The sequence below is a fragment of the Jaculus jaculus genome, chromosome 1 (assembly GCF_020740685.1).
Source record: "Jaculus jaculus isolate mJacJac1 chromosome 1, mJacJac1.mat.Y.cur, whole genome shotgun sequence".
Taxonomy (NCBI): domain Eukaryota; kingdom Metazoa; phylum Chordata; class Mammalia; order Rodentia; family Dipodidae; genus Jaculus; species Jaculus jaculus.
The window spans coordinates 14,065,758-14,087,105 of NC_059102.1; the positions used below are offsets into that span (position 1 = coordinate 14,065,758).

The following is a 21,348-nucleotide window of genomic DNA, read 5'->3' on the forward strand; positions in this document are numbered from 1 at the left end:
TCAGCCTTCCCCTTTATACACTCCTTTGTAAAATCTGAACAAAATGTGGTGTTTTAAAAAAATCATTCTCGGTCTGGAGAGATGGCTTAGCGGTGAAGCGCTTGCCTGTGAAGCCTAGGGACCCCGGTTCAAGGCTCGGTTCCCCAGGTCCCACGTTAGCCAGATGCACAAGGGGGCACACGTGTCTGGAGTTCGTTTGCAGAGGCTGGAAGCCCTGGCACGCCCATTCTCTCGCTCTCCCTCTATCTGTCTTTCTCTCTCTCTGTCACTCTCAAATAAATAAATAAATTAATTAATTAATTAAAAAAAATCATTCTCGGGCTGGAGAGATGGCTTAGCGGTTAAGCCCTTGCCTGTGAAGCCTAAGGACCCTGGTTCGAGGCTCAATTCCCCAGTACCCACGTTAGCCAGATACACAAGGGGGTACATGCATCTGGAGTTCGTTTGCAGTGGCTGGAGGCCCTGGCATGCCCATTCCCTCTCTCTCTCTATCTCTACCTGACTATCTGTCACTCTCAAATAAATAAATTAAATAAACAAAAAAAATTTTTTTTTAAATCATTCTCTTGAATCTGGAATTGCCAATTCTTTGGTTAGTTTACAGATATGAACTCAGGGCTTGGGGTTGTGAAACAACCTCTGGTGAACTGCCCTAAGGGAAGCCATCTTAGGCCCCTCAGCCATCTTGACATGTTCAAGAAGCCATAATAGGTTAAAGATTAACTCAGAGCAGTAAGTATAAGCCTGAGGGCATGAGTCCAGTAAAGATACCTGAGGTTAGTCTTGCTCTGAGGTCAAGGAGGCTGGTTCTCCATAGGAGGGAGCATCATCTGGTGTTTGGTCTTGCCCTTATCTGGAGCTCACTCTGCCCAAGTTCTGTTTTTATACATCTGCTTGCTTGCTCTTGCAAAAGATACCTGGGATGGAGGGATGACTGTTGAGTTAGGGGTAGGAATGTGGTTTTTGCCTTTAAAACTCACTGCAGGGAAGGAGAGATGGATTAGTGGTTTAAGGCGCTTGCCTGCAAAGCCAAAGGACCCAGGTGGTGCATGCTCTAATCCCAGCCCTCAGGAGGGTGAGGTAGGCTAGATAGCCATGAGTTCAAGGCCAACCTGGAGCTGTAGAGTAAGTCCCAAATTGGCCTGAGCCACAATAAGACACTATCTCAAGAAAATAAAAAAGTGTGTTAAATGAAAAGGATGTAATCTGTCACAATAAAGACAGTTAAAACTTCTAAACAACTTTATCTTAAAATCCCTAACAAGTGTAGTAACAACTCATACCAATGACACAAACTGAAGAAACACAGTGCAGCCTCAACAGGCACTGCCACTGGCTGCAGAGGGAACCTCACTGCACCTGCAGTGCTACGCTTTGCTGCTTAGTACAGCGCACAACAGACAAGCTGCTGGGGGCTGAAGAAATGGCTCAGAAGATAAAGGCACTTGCTTGCAAAGCTTGACAATCCGGGTTCAATTCCCCAGCCCCCACGTAAAGCCAGATGCACTAAAGGGCACATTCACATGGAGTTTGTCTGCAGTGGCTCAAGGCCCTGGTGTGGCCCCTGTCTGTGTCTCTCTCCCTCTCTCCCAGCTTGCAGATACGTATTTTCTAAAAAAGAGACAAAATGTGCATGTGTACATACATGTGCAGTGAACACATGGATAAACTTTAGATTTTAATCTGTTATTCTTCACTGAGGATATAAAACAAGTTCCCATTAGCAAAGTCTGACGTGTAGAGAACTTGGGTGGACGGTATTAGCAGGCATATGCAGCCACTAAACCCAGCAGCTTGCTTTCTGACAACACAGATGGCTCTTCTGGGGACAGAAGGCATCAGAACGGCAGAGAAAGAAGTGGCCGTGGGCTTCTGCTGTAGCTCCACAAACAACCACGGAGCTCATCTGCTCCGCAGTGTTCTCATGTTCCTTCAGCCAGTACGTGCCAATGCTCAAACGAACTCAAAAGAAGGATATTGGAACTTCACAAGTAAGTGTAAAACTTAACATTACTGAAGTTACAGGTTAAGGAGGAGTAGCACTGGTTACAAAGTTCAAAAGTAAAAGCTCTTTTAGAAATAACACCAAATATTAATTAGTGAAATAAAGCAACTAACATGCACCCGAAATCTTAAGTATTTATATAAGCTCAATTGTTCGACCCATTAAGTAAACACTGGCAGGATACAGCTTCTCCGTTCATAGGCCCTCCTCTTCCTGGTACACAAAAAAAAAAAAAAAACAAGTGAATAAGTACTGTGTGCCACAGAAGGCATGAGTCACTCATTCCAGGATGCCAGGGCAAAGGCTCTCCCTGAGCCCAAGAGCACTCTGCGTTTTGCCAAGACTTGAAATCCATAGGCAAGTTTTGCCTGTGTCTTTAAAGAAGGGGAGGCAGGGTATACACGCATACATAATCAGACCGACTTTCATTTCCTGCTCAAGACAAAGGCTGTTATGCCCAGAAAAGACAATCACCAACACCAAGTTAGCCAGATGAGGAACTGAAAGCGCCATTATTAGCTCATCCATGTGATAACCCTCAGAATTTAATTAGGCAGGGAAACAGGTTTAGGAATCAGTGATCCAGGTGCCAACTTAAAATTCAAAGTTCGATCTGCGTTTCCTTGAGCACTCTACGGCAATTAGTTCTCTAGCAGTGGGCATGCTAAAGAACTAATCCAATTCAAAGGCTCTAGCAGCTAGCAAGCTTCTCGGTGTGAAGTCGAGCTCAGTGGCTGTCAATCCAGGCTCCTCGCTAGCATCACCACATAGGGGAGGGCTTCATAAACTTCTGGGGCCTGAGCTCCACCTCTCAGAGTGGGGCCCTAGCTCACACTTGTTTTGTTATTTTTAATCTCCCCTGGGGGATTCTAATGTGCAGCCAGGTTTAGACTTAGTTCTAGATTCGGTGGGACTCGAGGAGGAATCTGAGCTAGCAACTTAGTTTCACCCCATCCGTCTGTGTGATTCACAGGAGATGTAACGCAATGTGGCACATGAGTTTGAAGTTGTAAGCAATCATAAACGATAAATATCTCATAAGTCAAGATAAAAGCTGGTCTAACATACCAGAAGTAAATACACTTCAAAAAAAATTTTTTTTTAAGGATCAGGGCTGGAGAGATGGCTTAGCAGTTAAGGCACTTGCCTGCAAAGCCAAAGGACCCAGGTTCAATTCCCTAGGACTCACGTAAACCAGTTACACAAGGTGGTGCATACATCTGGAGTTCGTTTGCAGCAGTTAGAGACCATGGTACAGCCATTCATCCCCCCCCCCTCTCAAATAAATAAGTCAATAAAATATTTTTAAAGAAAAAAGGTTTGGCTGGAGAGATGGCTTAGCGGTTAAGGCACTTGCTTGTGAATCCTAAGGACCCAGGTTCAATTCTCCAGGTCCCACTTTAGCCAGATGCACATGGTGGCACATGCATCTGAAGTTCGTTTGCAGTGGCTAGAGGCCCTGGCATGCCCACTATCTCTCTCTCCCCCTCTGTCCTTCTGTCCCTCTATATCTAATAAATAAATAAAATGATTTTTTGAAAAAAGAAAAAAGGGCTGGTGTGCTGGTACATGCCTTTGATTTCAGCACTCAGGAGGCAGAGGTAGGAGGATCACTGTGGGCTTGAGACCAGCCTGGGCTAGAGAGAGACCCTGCCTCGGTGGGAGGGAAACAAGGGCTGGGGCTGTAGCTCAGCTGGTAAAGTCCTTGCCTAGCATTCCCGAAGCCTGGATTCCATTCCCACCTGAAACAGGTACGCCACCACACGTTTGTAATCCTGACACTAGAGGTTCAGGCAGGAGGACTGGAGTTATCTCTGGCTACATAATGAGTTCAAGGCCAGCCTGAGATACCTGAGACTGTTTCAAAACACCAATGACCTGAGTGTGATGGCTCACACCTGTAATCGCAGCACCTGGGAGGCTGAGGCAAGAGAATCACTGTGAGTCTGAATAAGACTAGGCTACATACATGGTCAGTTCCAGGCCAGCCTGGAGCCCCGTCTCAAAAATAAATAAATAAATAAATAAATATTTTTTTTTAAAAAAACAGGTTAAGTCAAAGCACGGATGGGCGAAGCACCGGTGTTCTCCTTTCCTCATTTACAGCTTCCATCAAAGATGTGGGGGACTACTGCTTCCTACATTAAATAGAAGTCACATTTCTCCCGCTGGTGCTGGAATAATTGCCAGCTTTAAAAAAAAAAAATTTGTTTAGGACTGGAGGGATGGCTTAGCAGTTCAGATGTTTTGCCTGTAAAGCCAAAGGACCCAGGTTTGATTCTCTAGGACTCACACTAGCCAGATGCACAAGGTGGCACATGTGTCTGGAGTTTGTTTGCAATGGCTGGAGGCCCTGGAGTGCCCATTCTCGCACACTCATGCGCTCGCTCGCTCTCTCCCTCCCTCTTTCTCTCTGTCAAATTAAATAAGTAAATAAGTAAATAATATTTTTAAAAAACTGTTCAGAACTTAGCCAGGCATGGTGGCATACACCTTTAATCCCAGTCCTCGGGAGGCAGAGGTAGGAGGATCACCGTGAGTTCAAGACCATCCTGAGACTACCTAGTGAATTCCAGGTCAGCCTGGGCTAGAGTGAGACCCTACCTGGGGAAAAAAAAAAAATTGTTCAGAAGTTAATCCACTCTCAGGCACCTAGCTCTGAAACGGCTTGTGCGGTAAGGTAGGCTCATTCTACCGCCACAGCTTCTAACAAAATGCTCTGCTTTTAAATCCACCATCAAGTCTAGGATTTGCCGTTACTTGGCCTCACGTGGAGAACTACTTCCAGGTCAGGTCAAAGCAGCAGCGCAGCACAGGGTCCTAGGGGAGGGGAGGGAGATGAAAACTCCCGTACCTCACAGCTCAGAGCCTGTTCATTCTCACACGCTCCCCCTGTCAACCCACCCCTTACAGTCAGTCAGAATGAAAGCATTATACATAAGCAGCACAATTTCTTATTTACTTATTTATTTATGAGACAGAGAAAGAGAGAATGGACACACCAGGGCCTCTGGCCACTGCAAATGAACTCCAGATGCATGTGCCCCTAGTATATCTGGTTTATGTAGGTCCTGGGCAGTTGAACCTGGGTCCTTAGGCTTTGCAGACAAGTACCTTAACCACTAAGCCATCTCTCTCCAGCTCAAGCAGCGTAATTTCTAGTAAGGCAAAAGTAAGGTTCATAAAAGCCCTGTAGCTCACAGGGTAGGTGCCTTCCAGGGCTTTTAATTTTTTTTTAACTTTTTTTGTTTATTTTTACTTATTTGAGAGCAAAAGAGAGAGAAAGAAAGAGGCAGATATAGAGAGAGAATGGGCACGCCAAAGCCTCCAGCCACTGCAAACCGAACTCGAGACGCGTGCGGCCCCTTGTGCATCTGGCTAACGTGGGTCCTGGAGAATCGAGCCTCAAACAGGGGTCCTCAGGCTTCATAGGCAAGCACTTAACTGCTAAGCCATCTCTCCAGCCCTTTTTTGTTGTTGTTGTTGTTGAGACTGGGTCTTAAGTGGCCTCACTGTGTAGCATAGCAGTGGTCCCCTGTCCTCCACCATCCGAGTGTCAGGATCACAGGCATGCGCTACCATACCTAGTCATAAGCAGTCCTGGAAATGGAGCCCAGGTCCTGCTGCACACCATAAGCAAGCACTCCATCTCCGGAGCTGTATTCCCAACCGCAGGGCTTTCCATTCTCAGAGACACAGTCACACACTACTTACAGCTGTAAGGAACTTCAGAGTCTAATCAAGGAAACCTTTCCTTCCCATCTTCTTTATTAAGAAGAAAAGCAGATTTTTCACATCAAGGAGAAAAAAAGTAAGAAACACCAAGAGGCTGGGGAAATGATTGAAAGGACAACCCATCCTTCTCTGGCCGCCACAAACATGGGCACACACAAGAAAGAGAGGGGAGGGAAGGAAGAGGGAGGGAGGAAGGGAGGGCTGGCTAACCTTAAGACCTAGCTCAATTATTTCAGAATGATGGTGCACTCTGCAAGTGGAAGTTTCAGGATCAAAAGTTCAAGGTAAACCGGGTGTGGTGGCGCACACCTTTAATCCCAGCACTCGGAGGCAGAGGTGGGAGGATTGCTGTGGTTCGAGGCCACCCTAAGACTCTATAATGAATTCCAGGTCAGCCTGGGCTAGAGAGAGACCCTATCTCAAAAAACCAAAAAATTAAAAAAAAAAAAAAAAAAGTTCAAGGTCATCCAAGACTATGTAGAATTGAAGGACAACCTGAGCTACATGAGACATTGCCTCAAAAAAAGGAGGGGCTGGAGAGGGGGCTTAGCAGTTAAGGCACTTGCCTGCAAAGCCAAAGGATAGAGGTTCAATTCCCCAGGGCTCATGTAAACCAGATGCACAAGGTGGCGCATGCATCTGGAATTCTTTGCTGTGCTGGAGGCCCTGGCATGCCCATTCTCATTTATTTTCTCTCTCTCTCTCAAATAAATAAATAAAAATAAAATATTTTAAAAATAAGAAGAAGAGGCGTGGGCTAGGGAGATGGCTTAGTGGTTAAGGCACTTGCCTGCAAAGCCAAAGGATCCAGGTTTGATTCCCTAGGACCCTCGTAAGCCAGATACACAAGGTGGCGCATGCACCTGGAGTCCATTTACAGTAGCTGGAGACCCTGACACATCCATTCTCATTCCCTCTCTCTCCCTCCCTCTCAAATCAATAAATAATTTTTTTTTTGGGGGGGGTTTTCGAGGTAGGGTCTCACTCTGGCCCAGGCTGACCTGGAATTCACTATGGAGTCTCAGGGTGGCCTCAAACTCATGGCAATCCTCCTACCTCTGCCTCCTGAGTGCTGGGATTAAGGGTGTGTGCCACCATCCCTGGCATTAGGAATTTTTTAAAAATTATCTTTATTTATGTCTGATGCAAAGGAGAGGGTGGGAGAGAATGGGTGCACCAGGGCTTCCAGCCACTGCAAATGAACTTCAGATGCGTGTACCACTTTGTGCATCTGGCTGTACATGGGTACCAGGGGATTCAAATTCTGCTCATTAGGCTTTTAAGGCAAGCACCTTAACTCCTGAGCCATCTCTCCAGTCCCAAGATTTTTTTTGTAAACAATGTCTCATGTAGCCCAGGCTGGTGTGAAATTTGATGGATAGCTCAGGCTAATCTTGAGGGTAGTTTGTTTAAAACTGTTTTATTTATTCAAGAGAGAGACAGAGACAGAGAATGAATATGGGTACACTGGGTCTTCTTACCACTGCAAATGAACTCCAGACATCTACACCATGTTGTGAATCTGGCTTTACATGGGATCTGGGGAATCAAACCCTGGACCACAGGCTTTACAAGCAAGGTCTTTAACTGCTGAGCAGCCTCCCTAGCCCATAGTCTTGAAGTTTTGATCTTCAGCCTCACTGTAGTCCAGGCTGACCTAGATCTGTCTCACTCTGTATTCCAATATTATAACTGGGGGCTAGAAAGATGACTCAGCAGTTAAGACCCTTGCCTACAAAGCCTAATAATCTGGGTTTGATTCCCCAGTACCCACAAGAGATCTCTGTGCCCCTGTGGGGAGACCCACAGGCTCCAGACCCAGTAAAAAGAGACTCTTGTCTCAAAAGCAAGACTAAGTGGGTGATAGAGCAGGACACCTGATGTTCTAAGCTAGCACCTCAGTGAGCAACCCCCACCAACGGTGACTGTATGAGGCACCTCAAGGGCACATACACACACACACACACACACACACACACACACACACACAAGCAAAAAAATAATAATTGCCTCAAATCATATATATTGTTATTGTAAAAATCATGAATTCAGTGTAACTTAAAAGAAAATGAAAAGCTATTTCAAAGAATGGGATTCCTTAAGAAAAATGCATACTTTCACACATCCCACTATCAAGTTAAAGAAATGCAGGAGGCCGGTCCGCAAACCTTTATCCCAGCACTTAGGAGACAGAGGTAGGAGGAACCCTGTGAGGTCAAGGCCACCCTGAGACTACACAGTGAATTCCAGGTCATCTTGGGCTAGAGCGAGACCCTACCTCAGAAAAAAAGAAAAAGAAAAAGAAAAAGAAAAACAATGACCTAAAATCTACCTGCATTTCTCTCAATGAGTCTTACCAAAGAAAATATGAATGGATACTTCTGTATGGTTGAAAGCAGTTCTCTTAAGGATCTCACAGCATCCATGAAGGAGTCATCCTAACAAAAGATGCAGTTTAATTGATATGCTACCCATATGGGGATGGAAAGATGGCTCAGCAGTTAAGGCACTTGCCTACAAAGCCTAACCTAGGTTTGATTCCCCAGTACCCACGTAAAGCCAGATGCATGCAGACAAAGCCAGATGCAAAGTGGCGCATGCATCTGGAGTTCATTTGCAGTGGCTATGCACCCATTCTTTCTCTCTCCCTTCCTCCCTCTCTCTCTCCTTCCCTTTCTCTCTCCTTCCAAATAAATAAAATAAAATTATTTTTTAAAAAAGACTATCAGGAGGGGTTATGATGCTGGATGGTCAGTGTCCAGCCACTTGTAAAATACTATTTATGCATCCTTAATGTATTGCCAGCAGCCATTAAGAGCTAAGTTGTTTTTTTTTTTTTTTCCTATTTGACATTCTTTTTTATTTGTTTGGATTTTTCAATATTTTTAATCATTTGCAAGGGGAGAGAGAAAGAGGGGGGAGGGAGAGAAAGACAGATAGAGAATGAGTGCAACAAGCCTCCTGCAGCTGCAAACGAACTCCAGATGCATGTGCCACTTTGTGCATCTAGCTTTACGTGGGTATTGAGGGACTGGACCTGGACCGGCTTTGCACACAAGTGCATTTAACCACTGAGCCACTCTATGCCCATTTATTTTGTAGGTGGTAGTGGCTTTTTAGTGGGGGAGGGAGTATTTGCTTGTTTTGAAGCAGGGTTTCACTCTACTGGGCCCCAAACGCACAACAATCCTCCTACCTCAGCCTCTTAAGTGCTAGGATTAAAGGCATGTACCACCACATCTGGAAGATTTTCTTTTTATTATTATCATAGACAGACAGACAGAGAACGGGTGCACCAAGGCCTGTTGGAACTTCAAATGAACTCCAGACACATAGCACTTTGTGCATCTGGCTTTTCATGGGAATTGGGGCATTGAACCCAGGCCAGCAGGCAAGTGCAAGCAACTGTTCAGCCATCTCCCCAGCCCTTGACAAAGGTATCCTAGGGCTGGGGAGATGGCTCAGTGGTTAAAAGCACTTGCATGCAAAGCCTGCAGGCCCTAGTTCAAATCCCCAGTACCCACGTAAAGCACAAATTTGCACATGAGTGTGGAATTTACTTGCTATGGTGCACCCATTCAATCTCTCTCAAATAAATAAAATATTTTTCAAAAACATACTCTAATTCAAGCGTTCTCAACTCAATTATGGCATTATCTGTCACAACTGTTACTTTATGGAATTGTCTTTGCAAAGCTAGACTTTAAAAGATTATATTTGAAAACATGTGAGCAGTTTACAAAAAGACACCCAGAAATAGCAACCCAGCTTGTAAAGATCTAACACATTCAGAGCTCCACAAAACCACACCAAGTAAGGCTAGGCTATGATTCTGAGGGCACAGCACATCACAGCACAGCTGACCTGGTTTGATTTTTCCATAGTCTAGTGCCTATGTGTGAACACATGAGCCTATTCCATCATAAATTGCAAGGACTCAAAATTAGCAGCAGGAGCCTTTTAGGCAGAGAGGGGGTAAGTGAAAATGTATGTGTTCCATTTATTTTCATTCAAAAACAAAACATGAAATTCCACAAGCTTAAGAGCTTCTCCCAAATAAACATGTTAATTCCATAGATCTGAGCACTAGATTCCCCTTTTATTGAATAAAATGTTAACAAGAAATTAGCCCTTGCTGGGCTTGGTGCCTTTAATCCCAGCATTTGGGAGGCGGAGGTAAGAGGATTGATCCTGTGAGTTTGAGGCCACCCTGAGACTGCACAGTGAATTCCTAGTCAACCTGGACCAGAGTGAGACCCTACCTCGAAAAACAAACAAAAAAATTTATTTTTTATTTCAGAGAAAGCAGCAGAGACAGAGCGCGCGCGGCCGCCAGCCACTACAAATGAACTCCAGATGTAATTGCCACCTTGTGCACCTGTCACATACGGGGCGTGGGGAATCAAACCTGAGTCTTCTAGCTTTGCAAGCAAGCTCCTTAACCACTAAGCCATCTCTCCAGCTCAGATTATAGTTCTTACAGTCTCAAACCACAGAGTAAACAGGAGGCTGGCAGTACTTCAATTCATTCACTACAACTTTACAGAAGAGCTGAGGATCAGACAGTGGAGGTGTGGGGACAAATGTCCTTTCTTCCATGCTAGGGCTGCGCTAGGCTGGCAGCCCATTCTGTTGGGCACCTAGGAGCAGCGGCAATGAATGCAGCCAGGCTCCCCAGAGCCCACTCCATCAGGGCACCGTGGTCTAGCACGGGCCAGCTCTAAACTTAACTCTCCTGTTTGTCCTATACCGCTCCTTCCCCGCTGTGCTGGCTTCATGACACTGGGAGCCAGCCTTCGGCAGGAACACAAGGACACAAGTATCCAGGAACCAGGGATTCTACAAAAGTTCCTTCCAACTCTTGGAAGGAGACTGCCCTAAAGGTTTTTTGTTGGTGGTTTTTTTTTTTTTTTCGTTTTTCTCTTAATTCATTCACTCTCCGTCTCCGACTCTCTCTCTCTCTCTCTCTCTGCTTTGTGTGCTCAGAAAGGTTGCCCCTGAAACTGGATCTACGATGCTTGCAAGGCTAGACTGAGGAAGGCCTCAGGTTTCCATCCCTGCAGCAAACAGTTCCCATCCAGTCCTCTGAGCTCCTACTCTGAGATCTAGCCTGTTTCAAAAGCCTACGAAGAACCTGAAAAACTGACCCTAGCTGGAAAGCCTATGACTAGACTACTAGTCAATCTATTTTACATAGCCACATGCCTTATAAGGACACAAGTAAACCGCCAGAAAGGAGGCAGGGCATGCACAGGCACAAACCAGACGCCCACTGTCAGCCTGTTCGACCTATAATATTTTTCCTGATTTTTTTTTTTGTTGTTGTTTGTTTGTTTGTTTGTTTTTTGAGGTAGGCTCTTGCTCTAGCTCAGGCTGACCTGGAATTCAGTATGTAGTTCTCAGCAATCCTCCTACCTCTGCCTCCCAAGTGCTGGTATGAAAACCATGTGCCACCACGCCTGGCTTGATGTTCTGGTTTTAACATCTGAGGGACTATTTTATTTTTTTGGTTTTTCGAGGTAGGATCTCACTCTGGTCCAGGCTGACCTGGAATTAACCCTGTCATCTCAGGGTGGCCTTGAACTCATGGCGATCCTCCTACCTCTGCCTCCAGAGTGCTGCAATTAAAGGTGTGCGCCACCATGCCCAGCTGTTTTATTATTATTATTAAAAAATACTTATCTATTTTATTTGAGAGACAGAAAGGGAAAGAGGAAGAGAGAATGCGCATGTCAGAGCCTCCAGCTGCTGTCAAACCCAGATGCATGTGCCACCTTGTACATCTGACTTTATGTGGGTACTGGGGAATCAAACTTGGGTTCTTTGGCTTTGCCAGCAAGTGCCTTAATGACCAAGCCATTGCTCCAGCCTCACTATCTAATTCTTATATAGGCTACATTATGAGAGATTCATAGGGCTGTATCTCAACTACCACCCACAACTTAGCAATCCTTTAACTTTGTAATCAAGAAGGTGGAAAAGTTTATAAACAATGTTGTCAATACTGAAGAAAAGCTGGCTTTGGAACCATATACTGCGTTAGGAGCCTGGCTCCCCTCCTTTCTCAAAGAACCCTGGCAAATTATTCTCTGTGCTTCCTATGTACAAAGGCATCTAACAATGTCTGCTTCAGGAAAATGCTCAACCAACAAAAGCTGCTATTACTAGCCAGTATTCATTTCAGTTGATGATGTAGAGAACAAAAAAGCATTCATAACTCTTTAAAACTTAATACTAGGGCTGAAGGGATGGCTTAGCGGTTAAGGTGTTTGCCTGGAAAGCCAAAGGACCCAGGTTCAATTCCCCAAGACCCAGGTAAGCCAGATGCACAAGGGGGCACATGCATATGGAGTTCCTTTGCAATAGCTGGAGGCCCTGGTGTGCCCACATTCTCTCTCTCTCTCTACCTCTTTCTCTGTCTCAAATACATAAATAAATAAAATATATTTAAATAATAATAATAAAACTTAATACTTAATAAAAATGTTAGTCACTTTAGAAAGACCTTGTCTTTTTTAATAATTTTATTTACTTATTTATTTGAGAGGGAAAGGGGGGGAGAGAGAAAATGGGCACACCAAGGTCTCCAGGCACTGCAAAGGAACTCCTGATGTATGTGGCCTCTGGCTTACGTGGGTCATAGAGAATCAAACCAGGATCCTTTGGCTTTGCAGGCAAAGCAAAGACATCTCTCCAGCCCGTCTTTTTCTTTTTTAAGCCAAAAGTGTAGGGGACATATTTTGCAAACATTAAGACTTTCCTATCATAAAATGTAACATGTATAAAATGGCTGTAATGATCTGTTCAACCCAACTACTTCCCTGTTAATAACATAAAATATGGGTAAAAAGTAGCACAGGATATAAAACTTGTTAAGTCTTTCCAAAGAAATTAAAGACCAAAGGCGCTAAGAAGAAACATGGTTGCCTGGTAACAAAAATGGCCAGAAAACCAGGTGTGACGATGCATGCCTATACTTCCAGCACTCAGGAGGTGGAGGCAGGAAGACTAGCAGTTTAAGACCAATCCGGGCTACGTGAAAACCTGTCTCAAATAAATAAAAAATTAAACTTTTCAAAAGAACCAGGGCTGGAGAGATGGCTTAGCAGTTAAGGCATTTGCCTGCAAAGCCAAAGGACCCGGGCCCAATTCCTCAGGACCCATGTGAGCCAGATGCACAAGGGGCACATGCATCTGGAGTCTGATTGCTGTGGTTACAGGCCCTGGCATGCCCATTCTCTCTCTGTCTGTCTCTTCTCTCTCAATCTCTCTGCTTGCAAGTAAATAAACAAAAAAAAAAAAAAGTTTTAAAAAGAACCAAATGACACAAAACTCAATAAACTGAGTAATTTTATAAAACATTCAGAGATATAGTCTATGTACATTTAGATTTCAATATGATCCTTTCTCATTTTAAATTAACTTTGGGCTTTGGGCTGAGAAGATGGCTCAGTGGTAAAGTCACTTTCAAAGCCTTCCGGTCCTGGTTTAACCCTGGTTTGATTCCCCAACACCCATATAAAACCATATGCACAAAGTGGCACATGCATCTGGAGTTTTCCTTGTGCCCATAGTCTGTCTGTCTGTCTCTCTGCTTGGAAGCAAGTAAGTAAATAGTTTTTAAGGGCTAGAAAGATAGCTTAGCAGTTAAGGCGCTTGCCTGTGAAGCCTAAGGACCCAGGTTCATTCCCCAGGTCCCACATAAGCAAGATGCACATGGTGGCGCATGCATCTGGAGTTCCTTTGCAGTGGCTGGAGGCCCTGATGTACCCATTCTCCCTCCCTGTCTCAAATAAATAACTAAAACAGATAAATGTTTAAAACTAAAAATAGTTAAAAAAAATAACTTCAGCTGGGTATGGTGGCCCACGCCTTCAATCCCTGCACTTGGGAGACAGAGGTAGGCGGATGGCCATGAATTCAAGGCCACCCTGAGACTACATAATGAATTCCAGGTCAGCCTGGGCTACAGTGAGACCCTACCTTGAAAAACCAAAAAAAAAGGGGGGTGGGGATGGAGAGGTGGCTTAGCAGTTAAGGTATTTACCTGCAAAGCGAAAGGACCCAGGTTCAATTCCCCAGGACCCACATAAACCAGATGCCCAAGGTGGCACAATCATCTGGAGTTGGTTTACAGTGGCTGCAGCAGCTGAAGGCCCTAGGCGCCCATTCTCTCTCTCTCTCTACCACTTTGTCTCTGCGTGTCTCAAATAAATAAAATAATTTTTTTTTTTTTAATTTAAGGATTGGAGGAATGGCTTAGTGGTTAAGGCAGTTGCCTGCAAAGCTAAAGGACCCAGATTCGATTCCCCAGAACCCACAATAGCCAGATGAACAAGAGGGCACAAACATCTGGAGTTCATTTACAGTGGATGGAGGCCCTGGCACGCTCATTCTCTCTCTCTTCCCCCCTTTCTCTGTCAAATAAATGAATAAATAAAAATAAAATATTTTTTAAATTTTTAATTAAAATTAAGCAGGGAACACCTTTAGTCCCAGCACTTGGAGAGGGGAGGTGAGAGGATCACCTTGAGTTCGAAGCCACCATGAGACAACATAGTGATTCCAGGTCAGCCTGGGCTAGAGTGAAACCCTACCTCAAAAAAGAAAAAAAAAGGGGCTGGAGAGATGGTTTAGCGGTTAAGTGCTTGCCTGTGAAGCCTAAGGACCCCGGTTCGAGGCTCGGTTCCCCAGGTCCCACGTTAGTCAGATGCACAAGGGGGCGCACGCATCTGGAGTTCATTTGCAGAGGCTGGAAGCCCTGGCGCGCCCACTCTGCTCTCTCTCTACCTGTCTTTCTCTCTGTGTCTGTTGCTCTCAAATAAATAAATAAATAATTTTTAAAAAAAACCTTAAGTTTAAAAAATCTAAAACAAAAAGAAATGATAGGAGGACTGCTGTGAGTTTGAGGCCAGCCTGAGACTACACAGTGAATTCCAGGTCAGCCTGGAATTCACTATCAAAACTATATGAGCAGGAAAACTACTTCTGTAAATTCTGATACCTAGTATCACCTCAAGGAGGGAGGGAAGGAGGGAGGAAGGGAGAAAACGCCGTGTCCACCGCCCTAATCACTTACAGTCCCATCTTTCCACACATGGTTTATATGCTTATGAATGCAGAGTGCGTGACAGATGCTTCGTGATCTTCCTGTGGTCACTCATCCTCAGAATAGAAGGAGGCACACAGGGAAGTGAGTTACGTAACGCTGCCATATGGCACCAAGCCCCAGACCGTGGAAGCAATTTTAAGATGGAAGAGACACATCCCCATTTCTAAAAAGTAGTACTATGTTCCTGTCAAGTTCTTGAATTACAGTTCTTATTCTCAGACAGTAAATTGCACTCTCAGGAGATTAGTGAATGTTTATATAGTGCTACCTACAACTTTCCTGGGAGAAATTAAAACAACCTAAATACTTTTCTCTGATGATAATTAACTTGCAATAGACTTAAGCACCTATCAAAACACAGTGCTCTGCACAAATACAGACTATGCACTGCCATTAAGAAAATGGGAACACCAGAGAAATCATAATCAGTTATTTAAAACTTTCTTTTATTAAATATTTTATTATTTATTTATTGGAGAGAGAGAGAGAAGAGATAGAATGGGCGTGCCAGGGCCTTCAGCCACTGCAAACAAACTCCAAACGCATGCACCATCTTGTGCATCTGGCTTGCAAAGGTCATGTGGAATTGAACCTGGGTCCTTAGTCTTCACAGGCAAGCCCCTAACTGCTATGCCATCCCTCCAGCCTTTTTTATTTTTTTAATTTATTTTTATTTTTTTTGGGGGGGTTTGAGGTAGGGTTTCACTCTAGTCCAGGCTATAGTCTCAGGGTGGTCTAGAACTCACAGTGATCCTCCTACCTCTACCTTCTAAGTGCTGGGATTAAAGGTGTGCGCCACCACACCCGGCCTCTTTCTTTTTTTGATGTAGAGTCTCACTCTAGCCCAGGCTGAGCTGGATTTCACTCTGTAGTCACAAACTAGCCTAAAACTCACCACAATCCTCCTACCTTAGCATCCCCCACCCCAAGTGCTGAGAGGAAAGGCATGTACCACCAAGCTCAGTTTAGTATGTTAGATAGAAGGAAAAGTCTGAAAAAGAACTTAAACAATGTTCAAGAAGAAAATAAGGAATTCTAAGCTGGGTGTGGTATGGCATGCCCTTGGTCCCAGCACTTACTCAGGAGGCAGAGGTAGGAGGATTGCGATGACTTCAAGGCCACCCTGAGACTACATAGTGAATTCCAGGTCCGTATGGGCTAGAGTAAGACCCTACCTTGAAAAAAAACAAAAAAAAGAAAGAAAAGGAATTCTAGCATAAAGAAAAAAAAATGATGATGCTACATCAGTTAAGAAAAAAATGACAAGTGTTAAGTTTCTTCACTCAGCTGGACAGAGATTTTCTGCCCCAATTAAAAGATATTCAGGGGCTGGAAAAATGGTTTAGTGGTTAAGGCGCTTACCTGCAAAGCCAAAGGACCCAGGTTCAATTCCCCAGGACCCACATACAGCCAGAAGCACATGGTGGTACAGGCATCCGGAGTTCATTTGCAGTGGCTGGAGGCCCTGGTACACCCATTCTCTTTCTGTTTATCTGTCCCTCTCTCTTTCTCTCTCAAATAAATAAATGAATAGTTTTAAAAAAAGATATTCAGAAACTGAGTACAGTGACTCCTGCCTGTAACCCAGGACTTGAACAGCTGAGGCAGAACTGTGTTCATTTCCAGTCCAGCCTAGATTACAAGACAAAAAATGGCTTGGGAGATGGCTTAGTGGTTAAGGCACTGGCCCACGAAGCCTAAAGACCCATGTTCAACTCTCCAGATCCCACATAAGCCAGATGCATAAAAGTGAGGCAATGCCGGGCGTGGTGGCGCACGCCTTTAATCCCAGGACTTGGGAGGCAGAGGTAGGAGGATCGGCGAGAGTTCGAGGCCACCCTGAGACTACATAGTGAATTCCAGGTCAGCCTGAGCCAGAGTGAGACCCTACCTCGAAAAACCAAAAAAAAAAAAAAAAAAAGTGAGGCAAGTACAAGGTCACAAGGTGGTGCAAGTGTTTGGAATTTGATTGCAGTGGCTGACGCCCTGGTGCACCAATTCTCTCTCTAAATAAAAAATAAAAAGTAAAATGATTCAAAAGAAAGGAATAACTCAGGTGAAAAAAAAAAAAACAACCTAAAATGAGTATTGAACAGGAGGGTTTTTGTTGTTGTTTTGTTTTGTTTTTTTTTTTTTTTTTTTTTGGTTTTTCAAGGTAGGGTCTCACTCTAGCTCAGGCTGACCTGGAATTCACCATGTAGTCTCAGGGTGGCCTCAAACTCATGGCAATCCTCCTACCTCTGTCTCCCAAGTGCTGGGATTAAAGGTATGCGTCACTATGTCCATCTTAGGATCTTATTTTTATGACAATCATTTAACTGTGAGAAAACTTGGACTTATATTTAATTCAGCTCAACTCAACCAAAAATGTATGTTCTATGTTGTAAGCCCTCTTAAACCCAGCGACTATGAAGATGAGTAAATCAGGGCCTTACCTTGAGAAATATACTGTCAACTGGAGAAGTAGGCAAACTATTATCATATGATAAAGGGAGGGTTCAGACTGAGGTATGTACTAAGCATAGAAAATATCAGAAAACAAAACAGTGTTTCCATTCACTCTGTCCCATGGATGAGGGTTAGGTGGGTCTCACACAACAAACTCGGAGAGAAAGAGGATTGAGAGTACGGACATTGCAAGCTATGGAAATGATCATTTTAACTTCAAATATCATCAACACATTTCTCTGTTGTCTGCAGAAAAAAAAAAGCAGAAGAAAAGTCCTATTTCACCATGTTCAGTAGCTACATGTAAGAATCGCAATGCCTGTAAGTAATTTAGTCTTATAATATAGTTGCCTATGATAAAGGCAAACTCTTGTTCCCTAGTCTGTTCAGCTGAATAAACAATAGGAAAAAAATGAAAAGATTTTAAATGCTCTTGCTATAAACTGTAATAAAGCTGACCATAAAAGCAGAGAGAGAGAGAAGAAAGTTCAACCAAATAAAGAGAAGTTTGGGACTGGAGCAAGAGCTCAGTGATTAAAGGCACTTGCTTGCAAAGCCTGATGGCCCATGTTCAAATCCCCAAGACCCACGTAACACCAGATGCACAAAGTGGTACATGCATCTGGAGTTCATTTGCAGTGGCAAGAGGCCCTGGGTCACTCTCTCACTTTCTCTTTCTCTCTCCCTCCCTCCCCCTCTACTTGCAAATAATAAATATTTTTTGAAATAAATACAGAAGCTAGGCATAATGGCTTACACCTTTAATCGCAGCACTCAGGAGGCAGAGATAAAAGGAGCACAGTGAGTTTGAGGCCACCCTGAGACTACATAGTGAATTCCAGGTCAGCCTGGGCTAGTGAGACCCTACTTCAAAATAAACCAGGCGTGGTGGCGCATGCCTTTAATCCCAGCACTTAGGAGACAGAGGAAGGAGGATCACCATGAGTTTGAGGACACCTTGAGACTACACAGTGAATTCCAGGTCAGCCTAAGCTAGAGTGAAACCCCACTGTAAAAAAAACAAAAATAAGTAAATAAATAAATAATAAAGAGTTGGGCATGGCAGCACATGCCTTTAATCCCAGCACTCATGAGACAGAGGTAGGAGGATCACTGTGAGTTGGTGGCCAGCCTGACACTACACAGTGAATTCCAGGTCAGCCTGGACCAGAGCAAGACCCTACCTTGAAAAAAATAAAATAAAATACATAAATAGAAGTTCAAATAGCCCAATATATAGGAAAAGATCTGAAAGCACTCAATTAAATACCATTATTAAATAGCCATACTTAGAAAGAATCTTGAGTATTGAACAGGATAAACCATTTGGCAGGAGTACAGGACTCCTTCATTCATGGGCTAAATGTGAACACCAAGATCAAAACAGTCTATTTCCTCTGAAATGAGACAGCCTATTTCTTCCTCAAGATTCGCCTACTTTCATGATCAGCTGCATTCTAAGGAATGAGATAAACTTATTGGCAAAGGATAGAGGCATTTTATTCAGGGAAAGAAAATACTTTAAATTTGCCTCCTGATATGGACTTTGGATAGATAAACAGCAATCCAAACCACATACCTTAATCCCAAATCTAAGCTGTACAGATAAACTGAGCTGCAAGAATGTTTAGGCCATGTGATGAGTTGGTACAAATTCTAAAGTTTCATCCAGTTCTAGGAGTCTATGCTTTCCAATTTCCAGAAGCAGGCTTTTCCCACAGCCCAGGAGTTTTACAGTCCACTTCAAGCTGCACAAAACCTTCATGCAAACTGAGCGTAGGGGGTTAATGATTAAATAGGGAAAGTTACAGAGGACTGGTCAAAATGAAAATCTAGCCACATGAACTGTCCCAAAATCATGGGGAGCCTTATATGGATGCAGGAACTCCTCCTCTGTTCTGAAAAGGGAAAAGAAAAGAAAATTGTAAGAGCAAGAAAGCTCAGCCAGAGCCTGATTTCTGGAAATAAAATAAAATAAAATAATGATGTCTCTCCACTTCTCTAGAAAGCAGTTGGCCTTGCCAAAAAGTGTCACAGTGGATACAGAGCTGCGCTATATCAGTGTCCCAACTCCACTCTCTGGAACCTCTCGCCTCACCTAAAAAACTGGCCAGCACCTGCTCCCTAAGGCTGCTGCTGGTATTGTTAACTCTACTTGAAAGTGCCTGTCCCAGGAAACCATCCCTTTTAAGTGGTAACAAGTTGATTTAAAAAGCTCTTGTGAACTTGACACTTTTCAGATCCTACTGAATTTTGCCTACAAGTATCCAAGAAGTCCAGGTAAACTTCAAACGCTGAGCTTATTTCTTTCAGGAGTTTCAATTTTCCTAAAGTAAAAAGATCTTCGTGATTAAGAAAGGGATTGGCAAGCTAACTGGGAGAAGCTGTATCCAGACTCCTCCGAGAGGAAAGTACACTCTCAGGCTTAGGGCCGGGGCAGCTGTTTAAGCCCCCCACCCCCACCAGCCCTCGCGACTGCAAACAAACCTTTCTAAATAAAGCAAAACGGATAGCTCCAGAAGGACCTCTCGCACTCACGCGACACCCAATGCAAACAGAAAGGCACACTTAAATTAGTGTTTTGACATGACAGCAAAACCAGACAAGTGCTTTAGATGAAGTATTAGGAGAGGCAACCATCGCAATGAGGGACCAGGAGCGTGGATGTCAACCAGGAGCATCCCGCGAAGGTCCCACTGGTCTGGGTGGAATTCGAACCCAGAACTTCCCGCGAAGAACGGTGCCAAGCCTGAGTGTGTGTGTGTGTGTGTGTGTGTGTGTGTCTCGGGGTCATGGGGGTGCGGTGCCGCCTGCGGGGACTTCCCGGGAGGGGGAGAGGACCCGGTCCCCAGACCCTGAGCCGCAGACCCTGGCGCCGGGTGGCCGCGCACTGCCCGGGAGGGTCGCGGGCCGTGCGTGCGTGCGGAGGCCGCGCGGAGCGGTCGGCCCGGGCCCCGGCGCCCCACCCCGCCCCGCGCGCGCCTCACCGGGTCGGAGCTGCAGGCCGCCGTCGCGCCGGCTGCACCAGAGCGCGCGCTCGCCCTGCTGCAGGATGTAGTGGTCCTTGGCTTGGAAGAGCTCCATGCCGGCCGCGAGCCCGGGGGTGGGGTGGAAGGGACGTCCTCGCCCACGGCGGACGGCGGCCCGGGGCAAAAACCCGAGCGGCGCCGCGCCGGGAGCACGGCCGAGCAGCGCCCGCGGAGCCCGAGCCGACCCGCCCGCGGAGAACGCGCCCCGGCGGCCGCCACCAGGCCAGGCCTCTCTCCCGGCGCCTCCCCGCCCGAGGCTCCGCCCCCTCCCCTAGCCCCGCCCCCGGAGCGCCTACTCCACCTCCTATTGGTCCTCCCCCGCTCTGAGCCCGCCCCCGAGCCTCGGCTCCGCCCCCTTCCTTGTCTCCGCCCCCCCTGCCTCGTTCTCCTCCCCTCGGCGGCTCTTACTCCGCCCGCCGGGGCTCCCGCCCCTCGCATTCCTCCCGGGCGGATCCCGAGCCCCGGGCCCGGCCGGTCAGGTTGCAGTGTCCTCGGCGCGGCGCTGGAGCTGGAGGCCCAGTCCCCGCCTCTTGCTCTCCTACGCCTGTGGGGTGGTCATTCATTCCTCCCTGCCGTCCAGAGCTCAGTCGAGTCCCGGGAGCCCCTTCATCCCCCGGAGAGAGGAAGCCCGGCTGCTGGGCTCCATCCCCAGCATGGCTTGGTTTGGGCATTTCCCTTTAGAACCTGGTGATGCCGACCACCAGCATCCACTAAATAAATGCACGTCAGTGGAGGTGACAAAATACACAAGTGACAGCAGCGCAGGTGCCATGGTGCCCTGAGCAAGTCAGTCTGGAATGAGGGAGGGGATGTGGTCCCCGAAGGTAAAGTAATTAGGTGCTAAATAGGCGAACCTTACAAGGAAATAAAGAAGAAGGGAGGGGGAAAAAAAAAGAGGTCTGAGGTGAGAGAAAAGAGGCAATACTTTGAAATTTCTGCACAAATGAAACCGTGAAAGCCCCAAAGGAGGAAGGAGTGCCACATTACTAAGTATTGCGCAGCCCACACTGATTTCATTG

General features: G+C 45.5%; 1 protein-coding gene across 3 annotated transcripts in view; it reads right to left on the reverse strand.

Annotated features, from left to right (window-relative positions):
• Inpp5f (inositol polyphosphate-5-phosphatase F) overlaps window positions 1-20,431 on the reverse strand; it is a 117,493-nt gene extending 97,062 nt beyond the window's left edge. For all 3 annotated transcript variants that reach the window (XM_045142001.1, XM_045142005.1, XR_006635118.1), the window contains exon 1: window positions 20,288-20,431. In XM_045142001.1, the coding sequence (XP_044997936.1) occupies window positions 20,288-20,384 (97 nt within the window). In that variant the 5' untranslated portion in view covers window positions 20,385-20,431. The remainder of the gene's footprint in view (window positions 1-20,287) is intronic.
• Window positions 20,432-21,348: the final 917 nt, after the last annotated feature.